General features: G+C 38.2%; 1 protein-coding gene across 1 annotated transcript; it reads left to right on the top strand.

Moving 5' to 3' along the window:
- Positions 1-967: 967 nt before the first annotated feature.
- Positions 968-27,259, top strand: ston1 (stonin 1). Its single transcript, XM_061959269.1, has 4 exons — positions 968-1,120; positions 19,394-21,306; positions 25,160-25,362; positions 26,524-27,259. Exons 2-4 carry the CDS (start codon positions 19,458-19,460, stop codon positions 26,587-26,589), a joined length of 2,118 nt encoding a protein of 705 aa, XP_061815253.1. The 5' UTR covers positions 968-1,120; positions 19,394-19,457; the 3' UTR covers positions 26,590-27,259.
- Positions 27,260-27,929: the final 670 nt, after the last annotated feature.

The raw sequence follows: 27,929 nt of genomic DNA, 5'->3' as shown, positions 1-27,929 counted from the left end.
AGTACGCAATGTTTATATAGGAACTTCTGATCCTAATTCAGACTCCCAAAATTAGAGCTCCCGTTTTCTTATTGGTTTTATAATGTATATTTGTATAATGTGTGTGTTCTGAAATAGTGACAGAGAATAGAACAAGGATGGACAATTCAACCCTTAACTCAACAATGAGTAGATGAGTGTTATGTGTGTGTATATGTGTAAATAAATGAACACTGAAATTCAAGTATTTCTTTTATTTATTTATATATATATATATATAAATAATAATTTATTATATATATATATATATATATATATATATATATATATATAATAAAAAAAAATAAAATATATAGCTAGAATTCACTGAAAGTCAAGTATTTTTTATATATATATATATATATATATCTTAACCACGCCCACAACCACGCCCCCCGCCCCGACCACGCCCCCCACGCCCCCCACCTCCCGAAATCGGAGGTCTCAAGGTTGGCAAGTATGCTTATATAAGACTTTTAAAGTCATTTTGATAGTAGGCTAATATAACTAATGTAGAATTACGTCATGTGTTGCTTCCATTATAAGACTTATATACGGCTTTAAATTTTTTGCGGCTCCAGACAGATTTGTTTTTTGTATGTTTGGCCCAATACAGCTCTTTCAACGTTTTGGGTTGCCGACCCTGCTCTAAAGTAACGATACTCTTAAGTTACATTTTTGGCTACTCTGCACACCTTTACTGATACATTTTCCAAGTTCTTCCCAAACCAACACATCAAACGGTGCATTTATGGCCCTCACTTTGTGCAGTAAAATTGCATTCTCTAAACGGTTTCCGTATATTATACATATATCATTTGTGATATAATCACTTATTTATAGTGGTAAAGCCCGTAGTAAACAAAGTCACTTTTCAACCGTAATTTTGTTTTACGGTTAAAGAAACGAACAGGCGTGTGTGTTTATCCCCTAGTAGCATGAATTCCGATAGACTCGAACGCACCGCGGCTGTGTTCCTTCCTGCAGTGTCCCGTCGGAGGACAGTGGAACACTCCCGGGAATCACTCTCTGCCATTTTGAACATCCGCGTCCGTCAAACTTGAAGCGATGTCCACGAACGATGCACTCTCTCGGTGAACTCGTAAGTATGTCCGCCTTCGGCCCGCGCACACGACGGTCGAGTTACGGTAGTTTGCGTGACGCCACAGAGCAGCAAAAAGTCACTTTCTCGTGGGTCGAAGTTGGACAAATTGTTGTTGCCGTGATTGAGTCAATTGGCGTCTGCGGGCCGTGAAAGGCGTGAAAACGGCGATACTTTGTAGGAACACGCGGAAAAGTTCACGCCGGTCGCCGCCGTCAAAACAACGGCGTAAACTAGCACGGCAAGCGGCCTCTGTTTGAAGTGTGTCGCGTTGTCCACACGCTGGTGCGCCGCTAATGTTTACAATACGGAATGTGATTTTATTATTTTCCTGACCTTCGAAAGGGACAAGCTGTAGAAAATGAATTGATGGATGGATTTACTGTACTCAATGCTTCAGAGCACAACTTCAATATTTACTCAACTTTACATTGCAAACACTAATACCGGCCACAACAATAGGTACACCTGCCCAATCTCATGACTATTGGAGTCAATCTATGGCTGAAAACTGTATCACCATACCATTTTTTTTTAAATTGTTGATATTTTGTATGACTTATGTAAAATATAGACCAATATATTAAATGTTAACAGTTTAATTTCAAATGTAATCTTTCTCTGATTTATAATCCCCTCAGCTATTAAAGCAGGAAGGACAGGAAATGTCAAGGCAACCATGGAAATCACGCAATAAATGTAAACAAACATCTAAAATCACAATAAACACTCAACAACAACCTCTTTAAATTAAGGTGCAAAAATAAGGAATATGTAAGAAATTCTAACAAAATAGTGGCAAGTGTGAAAATGTGAATAAGGAGTTTAATTGATTGATTGAGCCTTTTATTAGTAGGTTGCACAGTGAAGTACATATTCCGTACAATTGACCACTAAATGGTAACACCCGAATAAGTTTTTCAACTTGTTTAAGTCGGGGTCCACTTAAATTGATTCATGATACAGATATATACTGTCATATATACTATCATCATAATACAGTCATCACACAAGATAATCATCAGGGTATATACATTGAATTATTTACATTATTTACAATTCGGGGTGTGTGTGTGTGTGTGTGTGTGTGTGTGTGTGTGTGTGTGTGTGTGGGGGGGGGGGGGGGGGGGTTAGGTTTGGTTGTTATCATCAGTCATCAACAATTGAGAACAGAGAAATGGATATTGAAACAGTGTAGGTCTGACTTGGTAGGATATGTACAGCAAGTAGTGGACATAGAGAGAGAGAGAGAGATCAGAAGGCATAAGAAAAGTATCTACATTTGATTGTTTACATTTGATTATTAACAATCCGGGGAGGGTGTTAGTTTAGGGTTGAAGTTGCCTGGAGGTGTACTTTTATTGCGGTTTTGAAGGAGGATAGAGATGCCCTTTCTTTTATACCTGTTGGGAGCGCATTCCACATTGATGTGGTATAGAAAGAGAATGAGTTAAGACCTTTGTTAGATCGGAATCTGGGTTTAACGTGCTGGTGTTGTGGTTATGGCGGTCATTTACGTTAAGGAAGTAGTTTGACATGTACTTCGGTATCAGGGAGGTGTAGCGGATTTTATAGACTAGGCTCAGTGCAAGTTGTTTTACCTTGAGGTCCCGTTTACACTAAGACGGGTTAAGGTTATCCAGGGTAAATCCCACCTAACCTTATCCTTGTCCACACACACACACACACTATGGTCATTTAAGACCCCCTCCCTCCCTCCCTCCGTCCGCCGGCGCAACGCGACCTAGTACGCATGCGCGGAAAATGCGCACGTCATAGTCACCTCCAGTGTTGCTTTGTGTGCAAGTTCTTAAATAAAATTGTACTTATCTGAATAATATCCAGTGTTGTGGTATTTCAATTAACTGGAATCCAGCGGGCTGTGGGGCCCTATTGTAGTGAATCACACCTGAGCCATCATAAATTAATCAAATCTTTATTAAACACATAAACAATGTGATAAAGAACATTTTACAACAATCAAACTAGGGATCTAGATATCTGGTTAGGCAATCCTCACTCTTTTGCCTTCGCCTTCATTGTCCATTCGTTTTTGGTGACTTATATACTCTGGACCTAGACGTTGAGTCCGCGACATACATGGCGGACAATAACTGATACAGTCTGCTTTGCCAGTCCAATTGCATTCAATGTTTTCCGTAGTCTTCCCTCGGCGGCCTGGTAATACAAAGCACACGCTACCTTTTCTATCACATCCACGGAGCCCACATTTTCGTTGTCTCTCCTTTGACAAATGGATGAAGTTTTTCGGTAAGTAGAATCACAGCTGACCTGGACATTGGAAAGTTCTTTTGCCGTCTGAGAAGTGTTGTATCCCAAATAGCTGCAATCGCTTTCTCTTAAGGTATTCATGTGTGATTTCCACAAGCGTCTGTACATGTAGAAGAATGAGAAACACGGGTATGTCTGGATGACTCGCTTCCATCTTTCCAGTAGTTAGCTCAGCTTGTTATGAAGCTGGCTGTGCCGCGTTCTTACTGATGTCACTTCCTGTGTGGGGCGCAGTCTTTCTGACTTCACTTCCTCTCTGAACTCAGTTTGTAAACGATCAATGAGTCCATACAAAGCTAAGAGCCGGAGATTCAAGAAACACACGGCACACTTACCCGTGTAAAAAATTATCCAAGGAAGGTTACCTTAAACGATGGTTTAGTGTGGCTGAAACGGGGCTTAGGCTAAATAATTATTCGTTTAAGGGGTTATCCGGCTTAGTGTAGACATAGCCTGAGAAAAGAACAATTTTTTGCAGGTTTACTGCCAGGAAGTTACTTGATCTGTGTAACATTTAATAGGATTTGTTATTTTTTAGTATTGAAATTAATTCATGTTATGCAGTGATTATTATTTGAATCAAATTATTATTTTAAAGTAGAACATTTGTTGTTTTTATTATTACCGTATTTTCCGGACTATCAGGCGCACTTAAAATCCCTTTTTTTTCTCAAAGCTCGACAGTGCGCCTTATAACCCGTTGCGCCTAATGTGCGGAATAATTCTGGTTTTGCTTACCAACCTCGAAGCAATTTTATTTGGTACATGGTGTAATAAGTGTGACCAGTAGATGGCATTCAAACATAAGAGATATGTGTAGAGTGCACTATGATGGCACTATGACTCGAGTAAACAACACCAACATTTTATATGTTCCATTGAAAATATAGAACATTACACACGGCGCTCAAAAATCTATCAAAATGTATTAGTACGACTTTGGTAAGCTCTGAAGCCGCACCGCTTGATGGATTGTCGGCGCATTAAACATACAAGTATTATTATGGTGTGTATAAGGTAAGACATTATCTGGCGTTTTGTTTCGCTTTTCTTACCTTCTGGTACCTGCTGATCTGTATTTGGGATCTACATACATCCTGAAAAAATGTGCTCTTCCGCCTTTGTAGTCAGCGCCAACTCGTAGTCGATTTCTTTATCTTCTTGTTATGGGACATTCATCCTCCGATGTTGCCATTTGTAATATAAAGTAGTGTAAAGTTCTTACTTATATCTGTCAGTAAAGTCTCCATGAAAACAGTAAAACATACCGTATAGTGAGTTCTTATTATTCACCCAAGGAACTTTAGTTATTAGAGAGTTCGGGTCGGACGTTTTTTTCACGGGACACATTTCCGGTGTTGTTGTTTCCGGATAAGGAGATGTTGCTCCGTTATTGATTTAAGTAGTCTGAATGGACCGCTACAACAAAGATGACAGGGAGAAGACGCTGCCGAAGGTGAGCCACGTAAATAAGACTGCCCACAAAACGGCGCATCCCGAAGCGACTGTCAGAAGGCGTCTTGAAGATGATCTGTAAAACATAATCTATGCAATATTTTGACCAAAGAACCACCATTACATGTTATGTAGACCACAAGGAAGTGTTTTCAATTTATAAAAAAATAAATAATAATATGACTCCTTTAAGGCGCCTTATATATGAAAAATTATCGAAAATAGACCATTCATCGGCAGTGGTCCGGAAAATACGGTATATTGCTGTTATTTTATTTATTTTATTTATACAGTCCTGTACTTTAGTTCCTACCTGTTGTTTCCGTACATCCAAATAGGGAATGGACAAGGGTTGAAAAGAAAAGATGATCGTGGCATACGACTACGGTCCGTTAGAAAAAAACTGCCATACTGTCGAGGAGACTTTTCCTGTTTTATCGCCAGTTTATTCGCTCTCTGCAGCACTCATTATTAGTTTCTCTTCTCACCCCGTGCAGAGAATCAACAGCAAAATGGCGCAGCCAAACTTGATAGTTGATACTGGTATGTTATTGGCTGGTGAGCGTTTTCCTCCCATTGTTTGCTGATCACTTCCCGTTTTGCTAGGTTTACAGAGCGTGAGTGCTTTTGTTCATGCAACCAACAATGCTTAGTTCTTTTTACGGCTTCTTCCAACTAATTGTGTATGTGTGTATGCATTTATTTATATATATATATATATATATGTATGTGTATATATGTACTGTGTATATATATATATATGTATATATATATATGATTACCGGGCGCGGCCACTGCTGCTGCCCACTGCTCCCCTCACCTCCCAGGGGGTGATCAAGGGTGATGGGTCAAATGCAGAGAATTTCGCCACACCTAGTGTGTGTGTGTGCCAATCATTGGTACTTTAACTTTAATTAATATATATATATATATATATATATATATATATATATATATATATATATATATATATATATATATATATATACAGACAGGTAAAAGCCAGTAAATTAGAATATTTTGAAAAACTTGATTTATTTCAGTAATTGCATTCAAAAGGTGTAACTTATATTTATTCATTGCACACAGACTGATGCATTCAAATGTTTATTTCATTTAATTTTGATGATTTGAAGTGGCAACACATGAAAATCCAAAATTCCGTGTGTCACAAAATTAGAATATTACTTAAGGCTAATACAAAAAAGGGATTTTTAGAAATGTTGGCCAACTGAAAAGTATGAAAATGAAAAATATGAGCATGTACAATACTCAATACTTGGTTGGAGCTCCTTTTGCCTCAATTACTGCGTTAATGCGGCGTGGCATGGAGTCGATGAGTTTCTGGCACTGCTCAGGTGTTATGAGAGCCCAGGTTGCTCTGATAGTGGCCTTCAACTCTTCTGCGTTTTTGGGTCTGGCATTCTGCATCTTCCTTTTCACAATACCCCACAGATTTTCTATGGGGCTAAGGTCAGGGGAGTTGGCGGGCCAATTTAGAACAGAAATACCATGGTCCGTAAACCAGGCACGGGTAGATTTTGCGCTGTGTGCAGGCGCCAAGTCCTGTTGGAACTTGAAATCTCCATCTCCATAGAGCAGGTCAGCAGCAGGAAGCATGAAGTGCTCTAAAACTTGCTGGTAGACGGCTGCGTTGACCCTGGATCTCAGGAAACAGAGTGGACCGACACCAACAGATGACATGGCACCCCAAACCATCACCTAACCATGCAAATTTTGCATTTCCTTTGGAAATCGAGGTCCCAGAGTCTGGAGGAAGACAGGAGAGGCACAGGATCCACGTTGCCTGAAGTCTAGTGTAAAGTTTCCACCATCAGTGATGGTTTGGGGTGCCATGTCATCTGCTGGTGTCGGTCCACTCTGTTTCCTGAGATCCAGGGTCAACGCAGCCGTCTACCAGCAAGTTTTAGAGCACTTCATGCTTCCTGCTGCTGACCTGCTCTATGGAGATGGAGATTTCAAGTTCCAACAGGACTTGGCGCCTGCACACAGCGTAAAATCTACCCGTGCCTGGTTTACGGACCATGGTATTTCTGTTCTAAATTGGCCCGCCAACTCCCCTGACCTTAGCCCCATAGAAAATCTGTGGGGTATTGTGAAAAGGAAGATGCAGAATGCCAGACCCAAAAACGCAGAAGAGTTGAAGGCCACTATCAGAGCAACCTGGGCTCTCATAACACCTGAGCAGTGCCAGAAACTCATCGACTCCATGCCACGCCGCATTAACGCAGTAATTGAGGCAAAAGGAGCTCCAACCAAGTATTGAGTATTGTACATGCTCATATTTTTCATTTTCATACTTTTCAGTTGGCCAACATTTCTAAAAATCCCTTTTTTGTATTAGCCTTAAGTAATATTCTAATTTTGTGACACACGGAATTTTGGATTTTCATTTGTTGCCACTTCAAATCATCAAAATTAAATGAAATAAACATTTGAATGCATCAGTCTGTGTGCAATGAATAAATATAATGTACAAGTTACACCTTTTGAATGCAATTACTGAAATAAATCAAGTTTTTCAAAATATTCTAATTTACTGGCTTTTACCTGTGTGTGTGTGTGTATATATATATATATATATATATATATATATATATATATATGTATATATTAGGGCTGCAACTAACGATTCATTTGATAATCGATTAATCTGTCGATTATTACTTCGATTAATAATCGGATAAAAGAGACAAACTACATTTCTATCCTTTCCAGTATTTTATTGCAAAAAAACAGCATACTGGCGCAATGTTCTTTCAACTTGCCAAATAAAACAAGGAACATTTTACAAAAATGCACACTTTTGACACCCCTGCTATAGATAATAAAAAATTAAATCTGATAAATCTATCGATAAAAAGCAGAGCCTGACGACGCATTCGCATTTATCACAACTCTCTCTGTCTCTCCCCCTCCCTCACCAATGCTGCTGCGCGCACAATTTGTTTTGTTTTTATCCTTCTTAATCCTGAACGTACATTGAAAATACACGCAACTCTAACTCAAAATGCCGGACATTTGAGGCATTTAAGAAACGCCGCCCGCACAGCCCCGCAAAAGAGGACATGTCCGGTGAACGTATGGTCAGTCTATCCTAGCCATGCTAGCAGCGACCGGTTTGACCGGACATGTCCTCTTTTGCTAGCATGCTAGCAGCTAACGGGCTAGGATAGACTGACCATACGTCCTCTTTTCACCGGACATGTCCTCTTTTGCGGAGCTGTCAGGGCGGAGTTTCTTAAATGTCTCCAATGTCCGGCATTTTGAGTATTGTTTACACAACGTGCAGTGCGCTACTTCATATGTCCGTGTGGAAACTCGTTCGGTGCACCTCCGCACCGAACCGAAACCCCGTACCGAAACGGTTCAATACAAATACACGTACCGTTACACCCCTATTATTTTGATGATTGTTTCTGAGCTGTTTGTAAATGTTGCAGTTTATAAATGTGAAGAAAGTGAAGAAAAGAAAAAAAACGTAGCCTTTGCGCATAGCATAGATCCAACAAATCGATGACTAAATTAATCGCCAACTATTTTTATAATCGATTTTAATCGATTTAATCGATTAGTTGTTGCAGCCCTAGTACTGTATATATGTATATATGTAAGTTAAAGTACCATTGATTGTCTCACACACACACTAGGTGTGGCGAACTTGCAATTGTCATTTACGGTAAGTGCGCAACGCCAGCAATCGATTTGGGACCACACTAGACTGTCAAAATCTGACAGTCAGTAGTGTGTGATTTAAAACAGCCATAGTAGGAATGTCATGCGATCGCTCCTAGCACATTCTTAATGATAAATGACACGTCTCGTAATAAAAAATAAATAGAAAGACAAAATGATCACTATTCATAAAGATGATTAAATTGTGCAGGTGTATGTTGTCAGTAAGTGTATGATTTAGAATGAAAAAAAAAAAACAGTAGCAAGGTCCTTGAAATACACTTAACACATTTAACTCTTACCCCAAGGTTTGTCAAACTTATTGATACTTTGGTAATAGGTCAATATCAACATGCATAATCTACATCAATACCTGCTTTTTTTCACTCTTGTCAGTCCCGAATACTCAGCAACATTTTTTCCTCGGCGAGCTGTGTCAATATTCTGCGCGTAAATGCTGAGTCTGCTCCGAAAAAGAACGCCTTTCGTCTTAAAAACAAATTTTCCAGTGTTTCTTATACAGTGCATCCGGAATGTATTTACAACGCTTCACTTTTTCAAAATTTTGTAATGTTACAGCCTTATTCTAAAATGAAAGACATTAAATTTTCTCCTTTAAATTCTACACACATAACCCCGTAATAACAACATTACGTTTTTATTTTTATTTTGCAAACTTATTAAAAATAAACTATTAAACAAAAACACAACCTTTGCTCAATACTTTGCTGATGCATGTTTGACAGCAATTACAGCTGCACATTTTTTGTTTAATACGATGCCACAAGCTTGGCACACCTAGCTTTGGGCAGTTTCACCCATTTCTCTTTGCAGCACCTCACCATCAGGTTGGATGGGAAGCATTGGTTTTAATCCAGGATGTCTCTGTACATTGCTACATTCATCTTAGTCTAGTCAGGGAGGTGACCAAGAACCCGAGGGTCAATCTGTCAGAGCTACAGCATTCCTCTGTGGAGAGAGGAGAAGGACAACCCTCTCTGCAGCAATCCACCAATCAGGTCTGTATGGTATAGTGGCCAGACGGAAGCCATTTCTTAGTAAAAGGTTTGCCAACACGCACCTGAAGGACTCTCAGACCATGAGAAACACAATTCTTTGATCTGATGAGAAAAAGATTGAACTCTTTTGCATGAATGCAGCAATGTACATACATAATGGATGGAAACCAATGCTTCCCATTCAACCTCATGGAGCTTGAGAGGTGCTGCAAAGAGGAATGGGCAAAACTGCCCAAAGAGCAAAGACTGTGAATACTTATGTACATGTGATTTTTTTGGTTTTCTATTTTTAATACATTTTTCAAAATTAAAAACAAAAACTTCCCACATTGTCAATATGGGGTGTTGTGTGTAGAACTTTGAGGACAAAAATGCATTTATTCCATTTTGGAATAAGACTGTAACATAACAAAATGTGGAAAAAGCTAAGCGCTTGAAATACTTTCCGGATGCACTGTATTTACTTATTCGTGGAGGCCTGCCACAAATGGGGATTTGGTGCTTCCTGTTCACCCTCTTGCGTAAACAAATTATAATGGAACTGTTGTAGTGTGGCGTAACTCTGCTTCACGACACACCTTAAACATGCCTAGTTTGCCAATAGGGATGGGCGATATGGCCTAAAATCTATATTGCAATACATATTGCAGCCTCCTGCGACAACGATGTACTGTATATCACAATACATTATTTGGTACGTAAATTATAATTTAATTATATCAGAACGGCTAATTTGACTGCTCACGTATGCGGTAACATGTTGCGTCATTTCTGGTTGTATAATTTTCTCAAGACTATTATTTCATTTATAGTTAGTATGTGGTTACTTTGTTGTAACATGGTTCTATATACAGTATTAACATGTAATTGGCACTTATTCTTCTGTTGTTTGGATGCTTTATATTAGTTTTGGGCAATACTAAAATTGTGGATCCCATACCAAGTAGTTACAGGGACAGTATTCATCATATCAATACTCATAATTGGGGCTAGGCGGAATACTGGTACTTTTAATACTGGTATATTTTATAAATAGATATATATTCGAGACAATAGCGCCATACTGGTATCTTTAGATGTGCCGTTGTTAAGACCGTTCGCCCAGGCACCTGGCAAGCACCGTAGCTGAGGAAGGGTACAGTTTTGGTCCATATCGCCCAGGCCTACTGATACTTTATATTTTCAAGATCATTGAGTGATTACATTTTTGATCAAAATTATAATTAGACAAAAACACAGCATGGCGGTGTAATAATATACATTCATCCCATTCCCTACTTGAAATGATTTCCTACTATTAGCTCTGGTTTAAATCCCTTGATTTCTGCCCTTAAAGTCCTCCTGTGTCGGGGAACTTTTTTCCTAAGTGGTTAAACAATAGCAAAAATGACAAAAGATTTTGTGATAATAAAAATATCAGTTTAATCAATGTAGTATTGACTATATCTCTTGTACTTGGCATCGTTGCAGTCAATATTTGTATCGTTCCACCCATTTTGTTTACATTCAAGAGCTCTTGCTTGTTAGCAGTTAGCATGACTTATTGTATCCTCTATGGTATGTTTAGCTATTCCTCGCCACTGCTGTTCTTTCTATTATGTAAAATAGTTGACTATTGTTGGTATTTATGACCATATTCATCAGCACATTGTTTGTTTTGATCTACTGGAAGACTATAGGCCACTGTTGTTCTTTTTTAATGTAAGTTAGCTCTTGGCAGCTGCTACTGCAATTTAACTTCTATGCAAAAGTATGTTAAATACTTGACATTTTAAAACAGTTTTCAATAAAGTAGTGGATTTAAAAGTACATAGGTTCAATTTTTTTTATTGTTGTATTGAATAAGTATAGGGAATCTAATATTAGGAATCGACTGCTGAAATTCTGGGAACGTGATAACCATACTGACGACAAAAATAACAGCTTGGAAAAAACTGCTGTACAAATATATAATTTAAAATATATTTTGTGTGTTAATCTCTTAAATCTACTACAGCCTAAATGTACATATCAAATGTATTTTACACGTAATTTTTTTTAATTGTAAAAACAATGTAACTGTATTAACGTTTATGTAACGCCACTGGGTTTTTTTAAATGAAAAAAAAAAATCCAATAGTAAAACACACACACTTTTATGTGTTTTAACATACACACCATTACAAATATGGATTAAGAACAGTAAAAGAGCAGACATTTTCCTGCATGCTTTTAATCTGAAAATGTGGCGCCATCTGGTGGACCAACTGAAAGAAAATATTCCAAATGGAATTCTGTTAAGATAAATGTGGAATCTAAAATGTAATTTTCAATGGGAAATGTTTTGTTGCAAGAAACTAAAGTGTAGTTTTACTATTTTAGGTAAATTTAAGTAACAAAGATGATTGTTCGAAAATCTTTTATAAAATGTATATCCTCTGGCATCTATGTTCATTCAAAACAGCCAAAATGGCTTGAAAATGTAACCCTGAATGGTACAAAAATGTTGCCAGAATTTCTTGAGTTAAAAAATCTTTTATTAAAATAATGTGTTTAAAGGGTACAACTAGCCTCAATGATTGCCTTTTATTCCCATTGGTTTGTGCTGACTAGTGATGTGCGTCCTGTGTGTGCTGAGTAGCAGTTTCTCTTCTGCTCTCTGTTTGATGAGTCGACAATTTGCCTCTGGAAATGGGTCATCGTATTCTAAAGTGTTGCACTTGATTATAGCCACTGTGGTCACGCCGACATCCGCCAAATGCAATCGTCAAGTCTGATTGGGTTGTTTTGTCGTAGCCTTTTCTTTGTTTTGGCGCGCAATTACTGTTCCACTTACACGCTTCAATTGAACTTGGCGTTATTGTGAGCGGCTTGCTTTAACCCGCCACATGATTTAGCATTTTGCGGTCAGCGCATGACTCTCTCATGCTCCGTTTTTACAAAGTAGCTTTAATGACTCGCATGTCAAAAAACAATCTGGCCGAGTTCAAAAACACGTTGGCGCCATATTACGACCCACTTTGACTCATTCCGACCCCGCACTCTATTATTATGTGTTCCTGCATATTTGGCACATTATTTTACACACATACTGCCTGTATAACTTTTTTGCATGCAACACCGTGGAGATTTTTTTCTCACTTGATCAAACCTGATTTAGACCAGTGATTCTCAAACTGTGGTATGCGGGCTCCATCTAGTGGTATGCCAAAGAATCACTTGATTAAAGTACCATGTTTTATTTTCCTATATTCAAACACAGTGTTACGGTTCAAACTGTGAGTAATGTTACAATGCCTAAAAATGTTTAATAAAACCTTTGCCTTGTTTTTAATGAGTACTTAGGTCTACCACGCCACTGTATTTTAATGTTGGTCAATGTGGTGGTACTTGGGCCAAGTTTTTCTGAGGTGGTATTTTTGAGAACCACTGATTTAAACATTACTTGTTGTGGCTTCAGATAAATACGAGCATTATACTATTTCCTGTGTGGCAAAACTGGTTGTCCCAGAGGAATGTGTGGAATTTATTCTTTTGTCCGCCACTGATTTAGCAGCTTCTCATTTTTGTGCTGCCTTGTGAGCAGAAGTTCTGCCTGGAAAAACATAATCAGGGATTTTTCAGCAAACCTTTCCATCAAGACTCATGTTAGTCTATGTTCCTTTATATCAAACAACAGAGACATTCCATTCCATGGTGAGGAGAATGTGTGCACTTTTGACAACATCCTCCCATTAGTCTGATATATTCCAGAGTTTGACTGAGGAAGTGTCTAAATCTGAACTTTGACTTTCTCGTTTGTTTATTGCTGAATGGATGTATCCACTGTTAGTCTCTTTGAGGACTCAGGCTGTAATTAAGGCTTGCTGCTTTTAAGTTAAGGACGATACAAGAAATTCAATCTGGCTTTCCTGTATGTAGCCTCTGAAATAGGGCTGGGCGATGTGGCAAAATAAATTATCACAATTTTTTTTATTTTTATATCATCCGATCTCGATTAATATCACAACTTTTTTTATTATTATTAAAGTGGATTGTCCCATGCAGGGTTGTACCGAGCACCGCATTCTTACTGTTTACTACCGCAGCATCTTGTAACAGACATTTCCACCATACTTGATTGAGGTAATACATGCTAACAGCTGACAATTGTCATTTTGTTCAGAAATACAATTGTGCTTACGAGAGGTGCAATAATACAGGTAACCCACACAACGGTCCGTACCTGGTTCGAGGGACACGGTTTTGCTTCTTTTTCGGTACGTTTTGTGGGGGTAAAGAGAACAACTTTTTTCCTCTCAAAATTATTTTGTTTTTTTTTGCTTGTCATCAGAAACATTCTGCAGTAAACAAAGTATCTATCAACTACTATAAGACTTTTATTTCAAGTTAACATTTACTAAACAACACTTTTAAATGGTAAATTATTATTTATATTCTTTAATTACTTGTATACCATGAATTGATTAACGTGGACCCCGACTTAAACAAGTTGAAAAATGTAATCGGTTGTTACCATTTAGTGGTCAATTGTATGGAATATGTACTGTATTGTGCAATCTACTAATACAAGTCTCAATCAATCAATCAATCAGTGATTCTCACCAGTGCTTTGGCAAACCACCAAGTGGTGACCCAGTTTGTGGAGTTTTAATACTCAAATTCTGTATCTTATATTGAATGGAAATACATTAAAGTGTAGTTTGAATTTGAGGTACTGTAAAATAATGTGTACCAATGCATAAAACACGTGTAATGATTATTTCAAGAACAAAATGTTTTTCTATCCCTAAACAAACAATAACACACCTCTGCAAAGTTTTTTTTTTTTAAAGTACATTTTATATCAGAGGAGTGGAATCTTGATTTGGTTTGATTAAAAAATTTAGGTATACAAATGTCTTTGCGGATTAAATTAGTCGGTGTGTTGATTCTCCAAGTCTGGACCAATACAGTCACACAGATGTTTTGTCTGCATTCAATGTTGTGTTTCAACATCTATGCTAGTGTTAGTAATATTTCTTTATTTTGTTCTTTTGGGCTGCACTTTCGGCTTTGTAAGGGGGAAGAGGCACAGCATTGATTGAACATTAATTACCTCATGACGAGACTGACTTTCGCGACTGTGGAACGGGATGGTCGCGCACACACCAACACAAACATTTTCCCCAAAACACACGCCAAAGTACACAAACTCATAGAGATTGTGAGTTTGTGTACTTGTGAGATTGTTGCGTGCATGATTATACCAAGCATCATTGCTTCCCTACTGCAGTAACTTCTAACAGACATTTCCATGTTTGATCAAGGAAATATGCTAACAGCTGATCCCCGTGATCGAACTCAATTTAATCACGATCAACGCTCACGATCATATAATCGCCCAGCCCTACTCTGAAACTCAAATGGATGCTGATTGACAGAACAAAGACTGTAGCATGTTTACTTTATTAGTAGCAGTTCTTGAGTGGACTTTAGTCTTTAGTCATTCATTGGAAATCCCAATATTCATCTAACTGACATTGCTTTTAACTTTAACCAATCAGAAGTGAAGTATTGTCTACAACAACTATGACAATTCCTTTAAATGTTGTGGTGGGATAACTGTTTTATGGTGCAGCACATGGGTTTTAAAAGTATGAGGCTGGGGATGTTCCAGAAAGGGGAGGTATACAATTATTGTATACTTATTGCTGCCATACATGGTGGCATTTGGCCACAAAGTGGTGACATAAAAGTGGTAATTTATCTTGAAAAATGTCTAAATTACTGATACCAACTTTTTTACTGCGTACCATTTCCAGTTAACATATTTAGAGATGTGCCGATCGATTGCCCATAGATCAGTATCAGATGATTTTCATGAAAAAAGCATGTGATTGCCATTGCCAATTAATGTCTTTTAATGCTGATTGCACATGCCGATCCCCTCTGGCTGTCACTGAATTCAATTTTAGCCCCCTGACTGAGAAGAAGCTAACAGCTAATTATGTGTCTCCATACACAGTTTTTAATATTAATCTCCATTACAGCAAATAAACTGCATTTGTTAGTATCTTAAGTAGGGGTGGGGGAAATAATCGATTATTAGATGCATCGCAATGACGATTATAGAATAATCGGTTTATTTGTTGTAAATAAAGTCATGCAAATAGTTATGAAATTTGGCTGACTGCAGTGAGCCACCTCACCGGGAGATCTGACCAGGTCCTTTTATTAATTGGGCACTTAAGGTCCAGTTGTGCATACATTTTCATTTATTTAATAATTGTGGGAATTAATTAATTAATTAACTGTTTTTAATTTCAAATTATTATTATTATTATTTTTTCAAGTTGTAAGTGATAAACGCTTATTCAGTGAAAAGAAAAAAATGTAAATCTGCAATAATATAAATAAATTAAAGATGAATCAATAATCGATTTTTAATCGAATCGTAATCGAATCGTGAGGTGACCAAAGATTCCCACCTCTAATCTTAAGTATCATTTTCAAGTATCGTTATCACACACAGAAAACAAACTTGAACAGACATGCTACTAGCTAAACTAGTAGCAAACTAAACTAGCTTAAAAAAAAAGTAGAAATAAGTGCTTAGTAGCGATGTGTGCCTTGTACCGGTATTTTTTGGTTATGGGTGCTAATTGGGTCGGTCCAGGAAGGCCGATAAAATTTTGGATTAATGATACTGATGTCAGTATTTTTTTTTATCCAGCTGACTCGTAATTATGACACGCTGTAACATTCAGTACAAGTGCCTCTACTATGCACGGGTAGGTGATTGATATTAGTGATATTAATAACATACAAGGAAGCAACTCCACACAAAAGTTTAAGCAACAATATTTCCCCCTCGTCTCCTTAAGTGTCAATATGAAGTGAACGCCACTTAACTCACGGCCGCCAGTTCGGCGCTCCATCAACCTGACCGTCCTATTAGCGATCCAGTAATCCACAGGCCAATGTTAATCCACTCAAAAAAGTGAACATTTGAAATAATGTTTTTATTTATATAATACACACACAACACAGACAAATTTACCGGTACGTCAGCGGCTGACAACACTGGCCTCCGGTCTGTCACTCAAATAGATCTGTGTGCAGCCTAAACACGTATGGAGGTTGATTTGTGTCTTTATTCAAAAGCTTTTATTTGACACTAAATTTATGTAACTGAATTTCGAATTTTGTGAACTGAATTTTTTTGCATGAAATTATACTCATTTCAAAATTCAGTGTTTCAGAATATAAAAATTCAATGTATAGAAATTTGCTCCTTCAAAACGCAAGACCCACAATTCAGACTGAAGCAATCGACCTTGTCTCAAAACTAGCCAATGAGGTGTCAAGTTTGAAGTCACGTGACACGGGTCTTAAAAAGCAGCAGGTTGTGCAGCACTACATGGCACAGGCCATTTAATCTGTTGTATGTGCTTGGATCCCTTTTTATGAACACTTTGAACAGTAGAGGTTGCTGTGCATTAGTGAAAAAACCCAAGTTTCCGCAGAAAAGGATAAAAGCTGATCACACAATGGTACAAACACTCACACAATAATGACTAAAATGTTGTAACAATCTGAAAAAAAAAAAAAAACATTTTATTTTTTTACTAACTCAGAAATGTACATGCAAATACAGTGTGTGGGATTTACAATATTAACTATGAACTATATAACACTGAATATTGACAGTATATGAACGTTGCTCTTCTACTTCCCTGGTCACCTCCTTGATCGACATCTTTTATAATCGAGCAAGAACTTTGCTGTAGAAACCTGCCTCCATCTGACACTCACGTCTCAGGCTTGTTACTGTGTAAACAAGCCCCAGCCACTGTGCATGCATTGTCTGCATGGAGCAGAGCTTCATATGGTTACCGTGGTAATCCGTATGTCACACAAAAGTGTAGATTCTAACCATTGAAATTCTTTTTATAGTTTGAAAATATCAAGCGGGTCACATTGAAATGTTTATTATGTTGTATTACTCCCAGACAGCCCAGTTAACTTTTGATGCTGTTTTGCAAGACCTGTGTCACGTGACTTCAAACTTGACACCTCATTGTCTGGTTCTGAGACAGGATCGATTGCTTTAGTCTTGATTTATCGGAAGTGAGTCTTGCTTTTTGAAGCAGCAAAATCTTCTGCACTGAATTTTTCAGCGCTGATTTTTTTTTACACTCAATTTTGATACACTGACTGAATTTTTAAATACTGATTTATATACAGATATTTTTTTAAACAATTATTTTTTTATACACCGAATTTTCAAACAAGTATTTTTATACACTGAATTTAAAATTTTGAATTGTTTTCAAAAAACTTGTCAGCATAATTTGTTGTAAAAAAAATCAGTTCAAAAAATTCAAATGCAAAAAATTAAGTTACATAAATTCAGTGTAAAAAAAAAAAAAAGAAGATTTAGTAATAAAGACACAAAATTAACTTCCACAACACGAATACCAATTCGTATTGTTACAAAATGCACACCCACCTACACTAACATGCTAATTGATTGTATTGATTTATTATATATATTTGATATGAAATACCACGTTTAAGGTCTGTGACTGAACATAAATACCATACATTAATGTTATTTTACTTTATTATTTATTATTTTAACATTATTGATTTAAATGTAGCTATAGGGACAAGCGGTAGAAAAAATGGATGTATAGATATCCTGAGTGTAATTGTAATGAATAGAAACACATTGATAATACAAATGCTAATAAAAATTGTTTCCATAAATTACTTATAGTACAAATAAGAGTAACGGTGAATACCGATATTGATATTGGTATTGGTATCAATAAAATTGTAACAATTTACATCCCGAGTGCTTTGTAAAGTTTAAAAAGTGTAGATGGAACCACGTTACAGCAGAAAGTAAGCAGCTTTTAACAGGAAATTAACAAATAAATGTAAAACTAATTTTGAGAGAAGATAATATAACAATCAACATATGAGTGATACTAATTAGATCGATATTTTAATTTTCTCAAAAAAAAATTGGGGGTATTTTTCCTATTGTTTACAAACTCACTGAAAGATTCCCTTGACACAGGAGGACTTTGAGGGCAAATAGATTTAAATGAGTGATGGTCGTTTTTGATTTTGTTAAGTTATTGTGCTCAAACAATTGTAATAAAAGTAATGAAACTAGTTTAGATATTGTTGATATAGTTAAACTGTCAATACCATTCACCATAAATACATTTACAGCGAATACATGTGATCATTATCAGTATTGGCATCAGTCGATCTCACTCATGGATGATCAATATCGGAATCAACATTAATAAAACCTTGATCAGAACATACCTATATATATTACTAGGGCTTATTTAATTTCAACAGTGAGGTGATGATCAGGAACACTTGTCATCACCTCACTGGCAGATATCACTACAACACTGTAGTAATCCCCCACTTGTCTTGGTTATTGGCTGCTGTTTTGCAAATACTGAGCTTTTTTTGTATTACAAATGCGACTCATTTGGTTGATACTTTCCCTGTATTTGATCACAATACATTGTGCAAGTGAGGCAATGTTGTTGTTTCATCTTTGACAGGTAAGCCCCAGAATATAACATCATCTGCCTTTATGTGCCTTTCAAGTTCATTTTCTCATAAATAAGGAAACATATGTTGTGTTTTTATCCCCAATGAGTTCTCTCCCACGTGTTCTCCTAAAATAATACATTGCCTTGTGCTTGCTTCCTAAACCAGGATTTTAAGATAATTTGTTACTTATTAAATGATTTGTTTGGCTTGATGGCTTGATTCTTTATTTATTTTCTAATTCTGCGCCTTTGTTTCCTTGCAGATGAGACAAGGTTTCAGTGTTGACACAACAAAGCAGCAGCTGTTGGTTTGAAGTGCCATCAGCCATGTGCTCTACCAATCACTCCAACTGGGTCACATTTGAAGACGACAACACACCCCTGTCGTCCCCACAGAAGCCCCGACAGTCGCCTGGGTGTATCAAAGAGGCATTACCGCGTCCCAACGGTCTCAAATTAGGGCTTCCTTCTATCAGAGACACTTCCCAGAGCCTCAACAGCTCTCTGGAATCTCCTCAAAGCCAGTCAGGTGTCAGTTTAGGTTCTGGTGTTCCATGTAACTCACCTCTTCGCACCCCATTGAGTGGTGTTCGGAGCAGCGCATCTCCATTTTGCTCCAACACCCGGGGGAAAAACAATTTCCAGAGTTTCACCAGCTTATCTCCAACTTCTCTTTCTTCTCCTGGACAAGAATCCCCAAACTTAAGCTTAGATGGACCAAACCCTTTCCTTACTTTCCAAAAGAACTCTGGACACTTTAACCCTTTTTGGAACACCTCTGGACACAGCGTAGATGTTGACAGCTCCTCTTCAGACTCTGAAACCGAAAATACTCTACCACGTTTCTTTATACGGACCAAAGATGGCAGCGAGCCTCCACGCGATCACCTTCAGAACACGCTGTCCTTTGTTTGCAACAAACTTGAGGACCTCCAAACAGAAAGCGATCACAACGCAGAGACAGAAAGACACGAAAGAGCTAAGAGTTCCAAATCTGAGGTGATAAGCAAGAGTCCTTCTCGGTTTGTCCCCCGCGGTTTATTTCGTAGCCAGAAAAGGGATGGATGGCCTGTTATGCTGAGGATTCCAGAGAAAAAGAACCGCATGTCTTCAAGACAGTGGGGTCCCATTCACCTTTGCTTGTTACCAGGAGGTGTTCTGCAGATGTACTATGAGAAAGGGCTAGAAAAGCCTTTTAAAGAGTTCCAGCTCCTGCCTCAGTGTCGTCTCTCTGACCTCAAGCTAGAAAGCTATGGCGAGCCCCGCAAAGTCCTCACAGTGAAGGTTGAACATTTCTCCTACATAGAAAAGAAACGCTACCACCCCAAGCTGGAGGTGAATCACGAAGCTGAAGTCGAGCAACTGCTCAAGTTTGGCTCCACTGTACACGAAGACATGGAGGACCTGGTGGTCTCCATAGAAGAGGAGATCTTCCAACTGTCCATGCTCCACCAGTCCAGGCGGCATTACGAGGAGCAGGAGCTATCTCTGCAGATCACCGACCACATTTGGGTACAGCTGGATAGGTTTGGAGGAGTCATGGAGCGCACTGCCTTCACTCAAATTCACTGTCTCGCCTTCCTGAACGGACTGGACAATTGTTTTCTTGCTCTGAATGACCTCGGCCTGTTGCGCTCAAATGCAAGCTATGGCTCTGAAGACGACGGAGAGCTCTGGATGGAGATCACAGACTGTCACCTTCACAAATGTGTGAATGAGACTGAGTTTCAGAGGTCGCGACTAATAAAGTTTGGTCCCCCAGAGGCATGTAGGGTGGAGCTGATGCGGTACAAGACAACATTTTTGGGATGCACAGAAATCCCTTTTTCTATTAAAGCGGTAGTCACTGTTCAAGGAGCTTACGTGGAGCTGCAGGCCTTTCTTAACATGTCAGAAACGTTTCTTTCCTCTGTGGGGGTGTCAGACACATACCCGTTGTGTGAGAATGTCGTGGTTCGAGTGCCGGTGCCGGGCAACTGGGTCAAAGTGACACAAACAGTGGCGTTGCTGCGCCAGAGGTCGCTGAAGGCCCGAATGAACAGAAACGCCTGTTTGGGCTCCTTCAGCACTGCTGATTCACAGCCTGTCATGCAGGTGTCAGTTGGCACTGTCAAGTACGAGAACGTCTACTCTGCTGTCGTCTGGAGGATCGACAGACTCCCTGCTAAGAACACAGGTAACAACATTCTACACACCAATGCGTGCGCACGCACACAAACACACACACACACACACACACTGAACAAGTTCTGACTAGTCATTAAAAATTTAGACATACAGTCGTGCTCAAAAGTTTACATACCCTGGGAGAATTTATGATTTCTTGGCCATTCTTCAGAGAATATGAATGATAACACAAAAACCTTTCTTCCACTCATGCTTAATGATTGTGTGAAGCTATTTATTGGCAAACAACTGTGTTTACTCTTTTTAAATCAAAATGACAAAAGAAAGTACCCAAATGACCCTGATCAAAAGTTTACATACCCCAGTGACTTTGATCTGATAACATGCACAAAAGTTGTCACAAACAGGTTTGAATGGCTAATCAAGGTTCCAATCCTCACCTGTGACCTGTTTGTTTGTAATTAATGTGTGTGTATAAAAGGTCAGTGAGTTTCTGGGCTTCTGACAGACCATTGCATCTTTCATCCAGTAAATACAGGGCTCTCTGAAAAATGGTGGTGTGGCTGTTTCAAGATGCACAATAAGGAGGCACTTGAAGAAAAATGGGCTGCATGGTCGAGTGGCCAAAAAGTGAAATTTTGGTCTCATCACTCCAAATTACTTTGTTCCAGAAGTTTTGAGGCTTGTCTCTGTGCTGTTTGGCGTAATGTAAGCGAGATACTTTGTGACATTTGCGCAGAAATGGCTTTCTTCTAGCGACTCGACCATGCAGCCCATTTTTCTTCAAGTGCCTCCTTATTGTGCATCTAGAAACAGCCACACCACAATTTTTCAGAGAGTCCTGTATTACAGCTGAAGTTATTTAAGGATTTTTCTTTGCATCTCGAACAATTTTCCTGGCTGTTGTGGCTGAAATCTTTGCTGGTCTACCTGAATCCCTTATTTTCCACTTCTTTATCAGCGTTTGAACACTGCTGATTGGCATTCTCAATTCCTTGGATATCTTTTTATACCCCTTTCCTGTTTTATGCAGTTCAATTACCTTTTCTCGCAGATCCTTTGACAAATATTTTGCCTTCCCCATGACTTAGAATCCAGAAACATCTGTGCAGCACTGGATAAAGGATGCAATGGTCTGTCAGAAGCCCAGAAACTCACTGACCTTTTATACACACACACATTAATGACAAACAAACAGGTCACAGGTGAGGATTGGAACCTTGATTAGCCATTCAAATCTGTTTGTGTCAACTTTTGTGCATGTTATCAGATCAAAGTCACTGGGGTATGTAAACTTTTGATCAGGGTCATTTGGGTACTTTCTTTTGTCATTTTGATTTAAAAAGAGTAAACACAGTTGTTTGCCAATACATAGCTTAACACAACCATTAAGCATGAGTGGAAAAAATGTTTTTGTGTTATCATTCATATTCTCTGAAGAATGGCCAATAAATCAAAAATTCTCCCAGGGTATGTAAATTTATGAGCACAACTGTATCTTGCTGATACCACTTTTTCTCCCTGAGTCCTTCTTTCGTAAATTAGATAGTCAGATTTTAGACTTCATTTGTAATAAAAAGACTCACAGCTTACGTAAACAGTATTTACAGAGACCCAAATCGACGGGAGGATTAGCATTACCAAACTTAATGTTTTACTACTGGGCCACCAACATTAGAATTCTTAAATATAGGATGCAATATGAAGCATTTGATCCTCTCTGTTATGGCGAGTTATGGAGGCTAACTCAACTAAACTAGTAGCTCTTAAGGCTCTGGTACACTCTCCCTTCCACTCTTCTACTTCCGCTTTTACGAAAAATGCAATCATAAAAACCTCATTCCTAATTTGGGTTCAGTTCAAGCGCTATTTTTGTTTACAGGCTATTTCTTGTCTTGTACCCATCACTGCTTTTTTAAGATGGTCAACTGAAGGGATCAACAACATTCAAGATTTATACATGGACAACATTTTTGCCTCTTTCCAGCAACTTTGATACATTTTCACCAATCAACACTTTTTTATACATCTACACATCAGCAGTTTTGTTTGTAATACTTTCCCCAGGTTTCCAAACTTACTGACTGACACAGTTTTAGATGCTTTGTTCCGTTAGTAGTATGTTAGTGCGATATGGCCAATATACTGTATGATATAAATGATATGAATCTGGCTTTTAATACTATTAAGATATCATGATAATGCATGTTAATGACACATTCTAACTAAATTTGACAGCGACAAACGAACAAAGGCGTCCTCAACGCATTGTAGCTTCCTCGCTAGCAAGCTAGCGGCCAATGTCCCTCCACAGTGTGTAGCTGCTTCTGATTTACTAATCATTGCCTCTATGGTGGCAAATAAACAACTTTTCTTACAAATATCGTTATCACTAGAGGACAAGGAATAGCTAAGAATGCTACACTAGGCACTAAAAAGAATAGCAAACCACTAAGCTAGAGCTCTTGATTGTAAACAAAGTGGGGCGGATCATTATAAATATTGACGGTAATGATTAGAGGTGGGAATATACGATTCAGGGGCTACGATTCGATTATAACTAGATTTATACATCTTGAATTGTTATATTGTATAATGTAATTTTATTGTTTATCATATTATCTAAATTTATTGCATTTAATTATTGATATAATTAATGTAAACAAGGCTCAGAACATAGAACACTGATAGAGACACATTGTAAACAAGGTGGGGCGGATCGTTATAAATATTGACGGTAATAATTAGAGGTGGGAATATACGATTCAGGGGCTACGATTCGATTATAACTAGATTTATACATCTTGAATTATTATATTGTATATTGTTATTTTATTGTATATCATATTATTAGACTTAATAAAATGTATTGCATTTAATTATTGATATAATTAATGTCAACAAGGCTCCTCTTCTGGATACTGACGTATGCAGTAGAGGAGAGGAGACGCACATCCGCTCTGCCTTGGTTCGCAGAGTGAGATTAATGTAAATATTTCTTAACTGTTAAGTTTCAAATAAAAACAAACCTATCGCTCATGTTCTGAGCTAGTCAATAAATTTGGTTAGTTCATGAATATCACAAGTTTAACTCTTCAGTCTTTTGATCAAATTGGATACTGTGACATTCAGGGATATAGAACAAAGAAAAAAACAACTAATCTGAAAATCAACAGAAGAAAATTAATTTACAATTATAATCATAATTTGCAGTTTTTAACTCACTTTTTATGTCTCCCACTACATTATTCCTTTCTCCTACAGCGTCCATTGTAATCAATTAAGGCGAATGAGGCAATGATGTCATCTATCAACTTCTTGCAACTTTTATGACAGTCAAAAGCTACGTTCCTTACTGAAGAGTTGGCAACACTGGAAGATCAGAAGAGATTGAGGACAGTGAATAGTGAGGATGGGGATGTACTGTAGAAGAGATACAAATGGAGGTATACTGTAGAAGAGATATAAACAGAAATGTACTGTAGAGGAGATACAAATGGAGAATATTGATACAGAGGATGACAGAGAAAACAGTGGAGATTATTTTAATTTCTCATTTCTGGTTAATTAAGACCACCATTAGGAGGCCATTGCGCAGGTAGAGCTGCTGGAGGTGAGGACATCAGTCTTAAGTATAAATCAACGTTAAAGTAGGCCAAATCGGTGTTGAAAAAAGTCCACATTTTTGTCATACGTATCATGCCACTAAAGTCACACTCTTGTCATTTTCTGAAACTTGGCAGCCCTGCATTTAGGGTGCTAGGTTAATAATAATCCACAAACTAGTAATGGTCCCATCTGCAACCCCTCATCTACAGTACATAACCTAGTCTATACTTGTCACCAGTGTCTTGGCAAGCAGCATTGACCTCAAACTCCAACTTTTGTTTACTTCTTTGCAGCAGTCAACCATCCTCATTCGTTCTCCTGCAAACTAGAGCTGGGATCTGATCAGGAAATCCCAAGCGACTGGTATCCTTTTGTCACCATGGAATGTGAAATAACGGGTGCCGTTGTGTCACAGACCAGAGTCAAGTCACTGGGCACGGCTAATGACATCCAGCCGCAAAAACACGTGACCAGTTGGACTCGCTATCATTGTCAGGTAAGACGTTCTAGTTACCGTATTTTCCGGGGTATAGAGCACGCGGTATTTAATAATAGTAGATTAGATTTATATCGCGCTTTTCTAGACACTCCAAGTGCTTCACAGAGAACTGAGAACCCATCATTCATTCACTTCACATTTACACATTGATGGTGGTAAGTTCCATTTGGAGCCTCACCTTCCTTGGGGTAGGTAGGGTGATGGAAGCTTTGCCGCCCATTTTCACCTACAAAGCGAGCGACACTGGAAGCAAGGTGTGAAAGTGTTTTGCCCAAAGGCACAATGGCTATGACTACAATGGCGGAAGCTGAAATCTAACCTGGAACCCTCAAGTCGCTGGCACAACCGCTCTACCATCTTAGCCACGTCGTCCCTTTGAGCCGCACCCACCACGATAGCTAACCACAAAGATTTTGAAAATGTTTATTTACATACCATAATTGTTTCCAAATGTTGCCTGTAACACGGCAGTAAAACGGCTGATCAAACAAAACAGAAGTCAGCGTCATGGACCCGCTAGCTGCGGAGGCTAACTCTCCAATCAGCTAAACAGACTCCATGAGTTCACGGTGACGTTTTAGTGAATTTACAAAACTGAATCAATACAAACAGAATGCCATTGTAAGTTAATACTAAGACAGACACTTGTAAACGTGTAAGCATATTCGCTAATGCTAAGCTTGAATAAGCATTAAAACACCCACTGCTGACATCACACAAGGGACGGTTTAGTAAGTATGAATTGTTTTAGTGATATTGTAAAACTTACAAACGTTGCTTGGAGTGGTGAAATAAGAATCCTTTCGAGCAGAAACGCTATAGACTAATACTTCTGGTTCAAGGAACGAAACGGGAAGTACAGGAACCCACAGCACCTGCAGTGAGCGAACTCGTCCAAAATATGGCGCTATGGCACAAACAATACCACGCATTTCCAGTGTCTCTGTCGGTGTTCGATGATAACTAAAAATATGTTTGTGAAGAAAAATCCACAAATTAGCCAGACCTTTTTATAAGCCACAGCGTGGGGGGAAAGTAACGGCTTATAGTTCGAAATATACTGTAATTGACTCTTAAATGAAACAGCCTTTAGTATCTGCTTGGTTGATGTCTACATTGTCCTATTGCAATCTCACCTAATGGTCTTCTTTTTTCCAGGTGGAAGTGGAGAAGAAATGGATTGAAACAGAATCACAGAAGCATTCTGGCTGCATGACGCAGTGAACTTTTTTTTAAGAACTAAATGAAACTCAGTGACCGGGGACTTTTTGCTTAAGGTTTGGTGTTGGACTCCTCTAATTTCACATAGCTTGGTAGTGTTGCTCATGAAGGTTAATTCCTTTAACTAAGACTGAATGAGTACCTATAAATAACTTAACACTTGCACTTTACATCTAATATTTGTATTCCTTGAAAAAAAAAAAGTGTTATCTGCACTGCCCTACAGGTTCATTAGCAACGTGAATTAATTAAGCACATTTTTATCGGGTTTGCAAATCAGAGCTTTGAACACTTGAATTAATTATGTTCATAATTGTATGTAAAAATTTGATTTCTGCTCTAAGCATTTCATTCATTCCACATTGTAAGTCAATTAACTTGCACTAAATTTGACTGGACAGTGCATCCAAAGGACACCCAAACCCCTCATGGAAGAACGATGTCAACACAGTAACACAAATGGCTGTTATTTTTTTATTTTTTTTAAAATCTGGACTATATCGATGGAACTGTTAGAAGCCTTTCAATGACAACCAACAGGACATTTTGTGCTTTGTTCTAAGTGTGTTTACATTGACAATTGGCAAATAAGGTTTTTAATTGTCATGCATTATACTACGCCTTTGTGTACAACTGCTGCTACTGCAAAAACTCAAGTAAAACACTCGTCTTAAATCTTCATCGCATCAAAAACATCTCACCTATGCTGCTTACATTCAACTGTCAATATACTCCTTTATCATGGTTGTATTCTGCAGAAATGTGTTATTTAAGCCAATCTTTTTTGACTGTTCTTGAAATTAATTTGTGCCAAGAGGTTCAGTTAAAATTGCAATGGTGTTCCAAAGTCAAATGAGAAATAAAAATATGACTTGACACACTTAACTGCCACCACAAAGTTTCATTCACATGTTTTCTTCTGTACCTCATCATTATTCAGTTTACACTTACAAACTGTTTATCCTGTACCCAGCCTTTGCTTTACAAACAACTTGCTTGTGTCCTCTGCAAATGATAGGCCTTGCAGTGCAGACACACACACGCGCACACGCAAGAAGTGATAATAATATCTTAAGGTCAAAGTGTTTCCTGAAATGTTAATCTTCAGCTGGCTGGTTTTGAGGTTTGTGGCAGGCGGCATCGCGGCGCCTTCCAAAAAAACCAAATGGAGAAAGAACCTTGAAAGGAAGGCTCTGTTGAGATAAGATCATCTCCTAGTCGTCACTCAGTGGGGAAGGAAAAGTATAACTAAAAAAAGATTTTTCTTAGCTCACTGTTACTGCGGTGGACACGACTACTGGAGGAAAAATTCAGACAATTCCTCGAGCCCCCATGAATAGGAT

The sequence above is a fragment of the Nerophis lumbriciformis genome, linkage group LG02, assembly GCF_033978685.3.
Source record: "Nerophis lumbriciformis linkage group LG02, RoL_Nlum_v2.1, whole genome shotgun sequence".
In the NCBI taxonomy this organism is placed as follows: domain Eukaryota; kingdom Metazoa; phylum Chordata; class Actinopteri; order Syngnathiformes; family Syngnathidae; genus Nerophis; species Nerophis lumbriciformis.
This window is presented reverse-complemented; position numbering and strand designations above follow the sequence as displayed.

Coding starts and splice junctions, on each gene's coding strand:
- ston1 (XM_061959269.1), top strand. CDS start 19,458: ATGTGCTCTACCAATCACTCCAACTGGGTCACATTTGAAGACGACAAC. Junction 21,307..25,159: donor ACTCCCTGCTAAGAACACAG/GTAACAACATTC, acceptor ACTTCTTTGCAG/CAGTCAACCATCCTCATTCG. Junction 25,363..26,523: donor GGACTCGCTATCATTGTCAG/GTAAGACGTTCT, acceptor TCTTTTTTCCAG/GTGGAAGTGGAGAAGAAATG.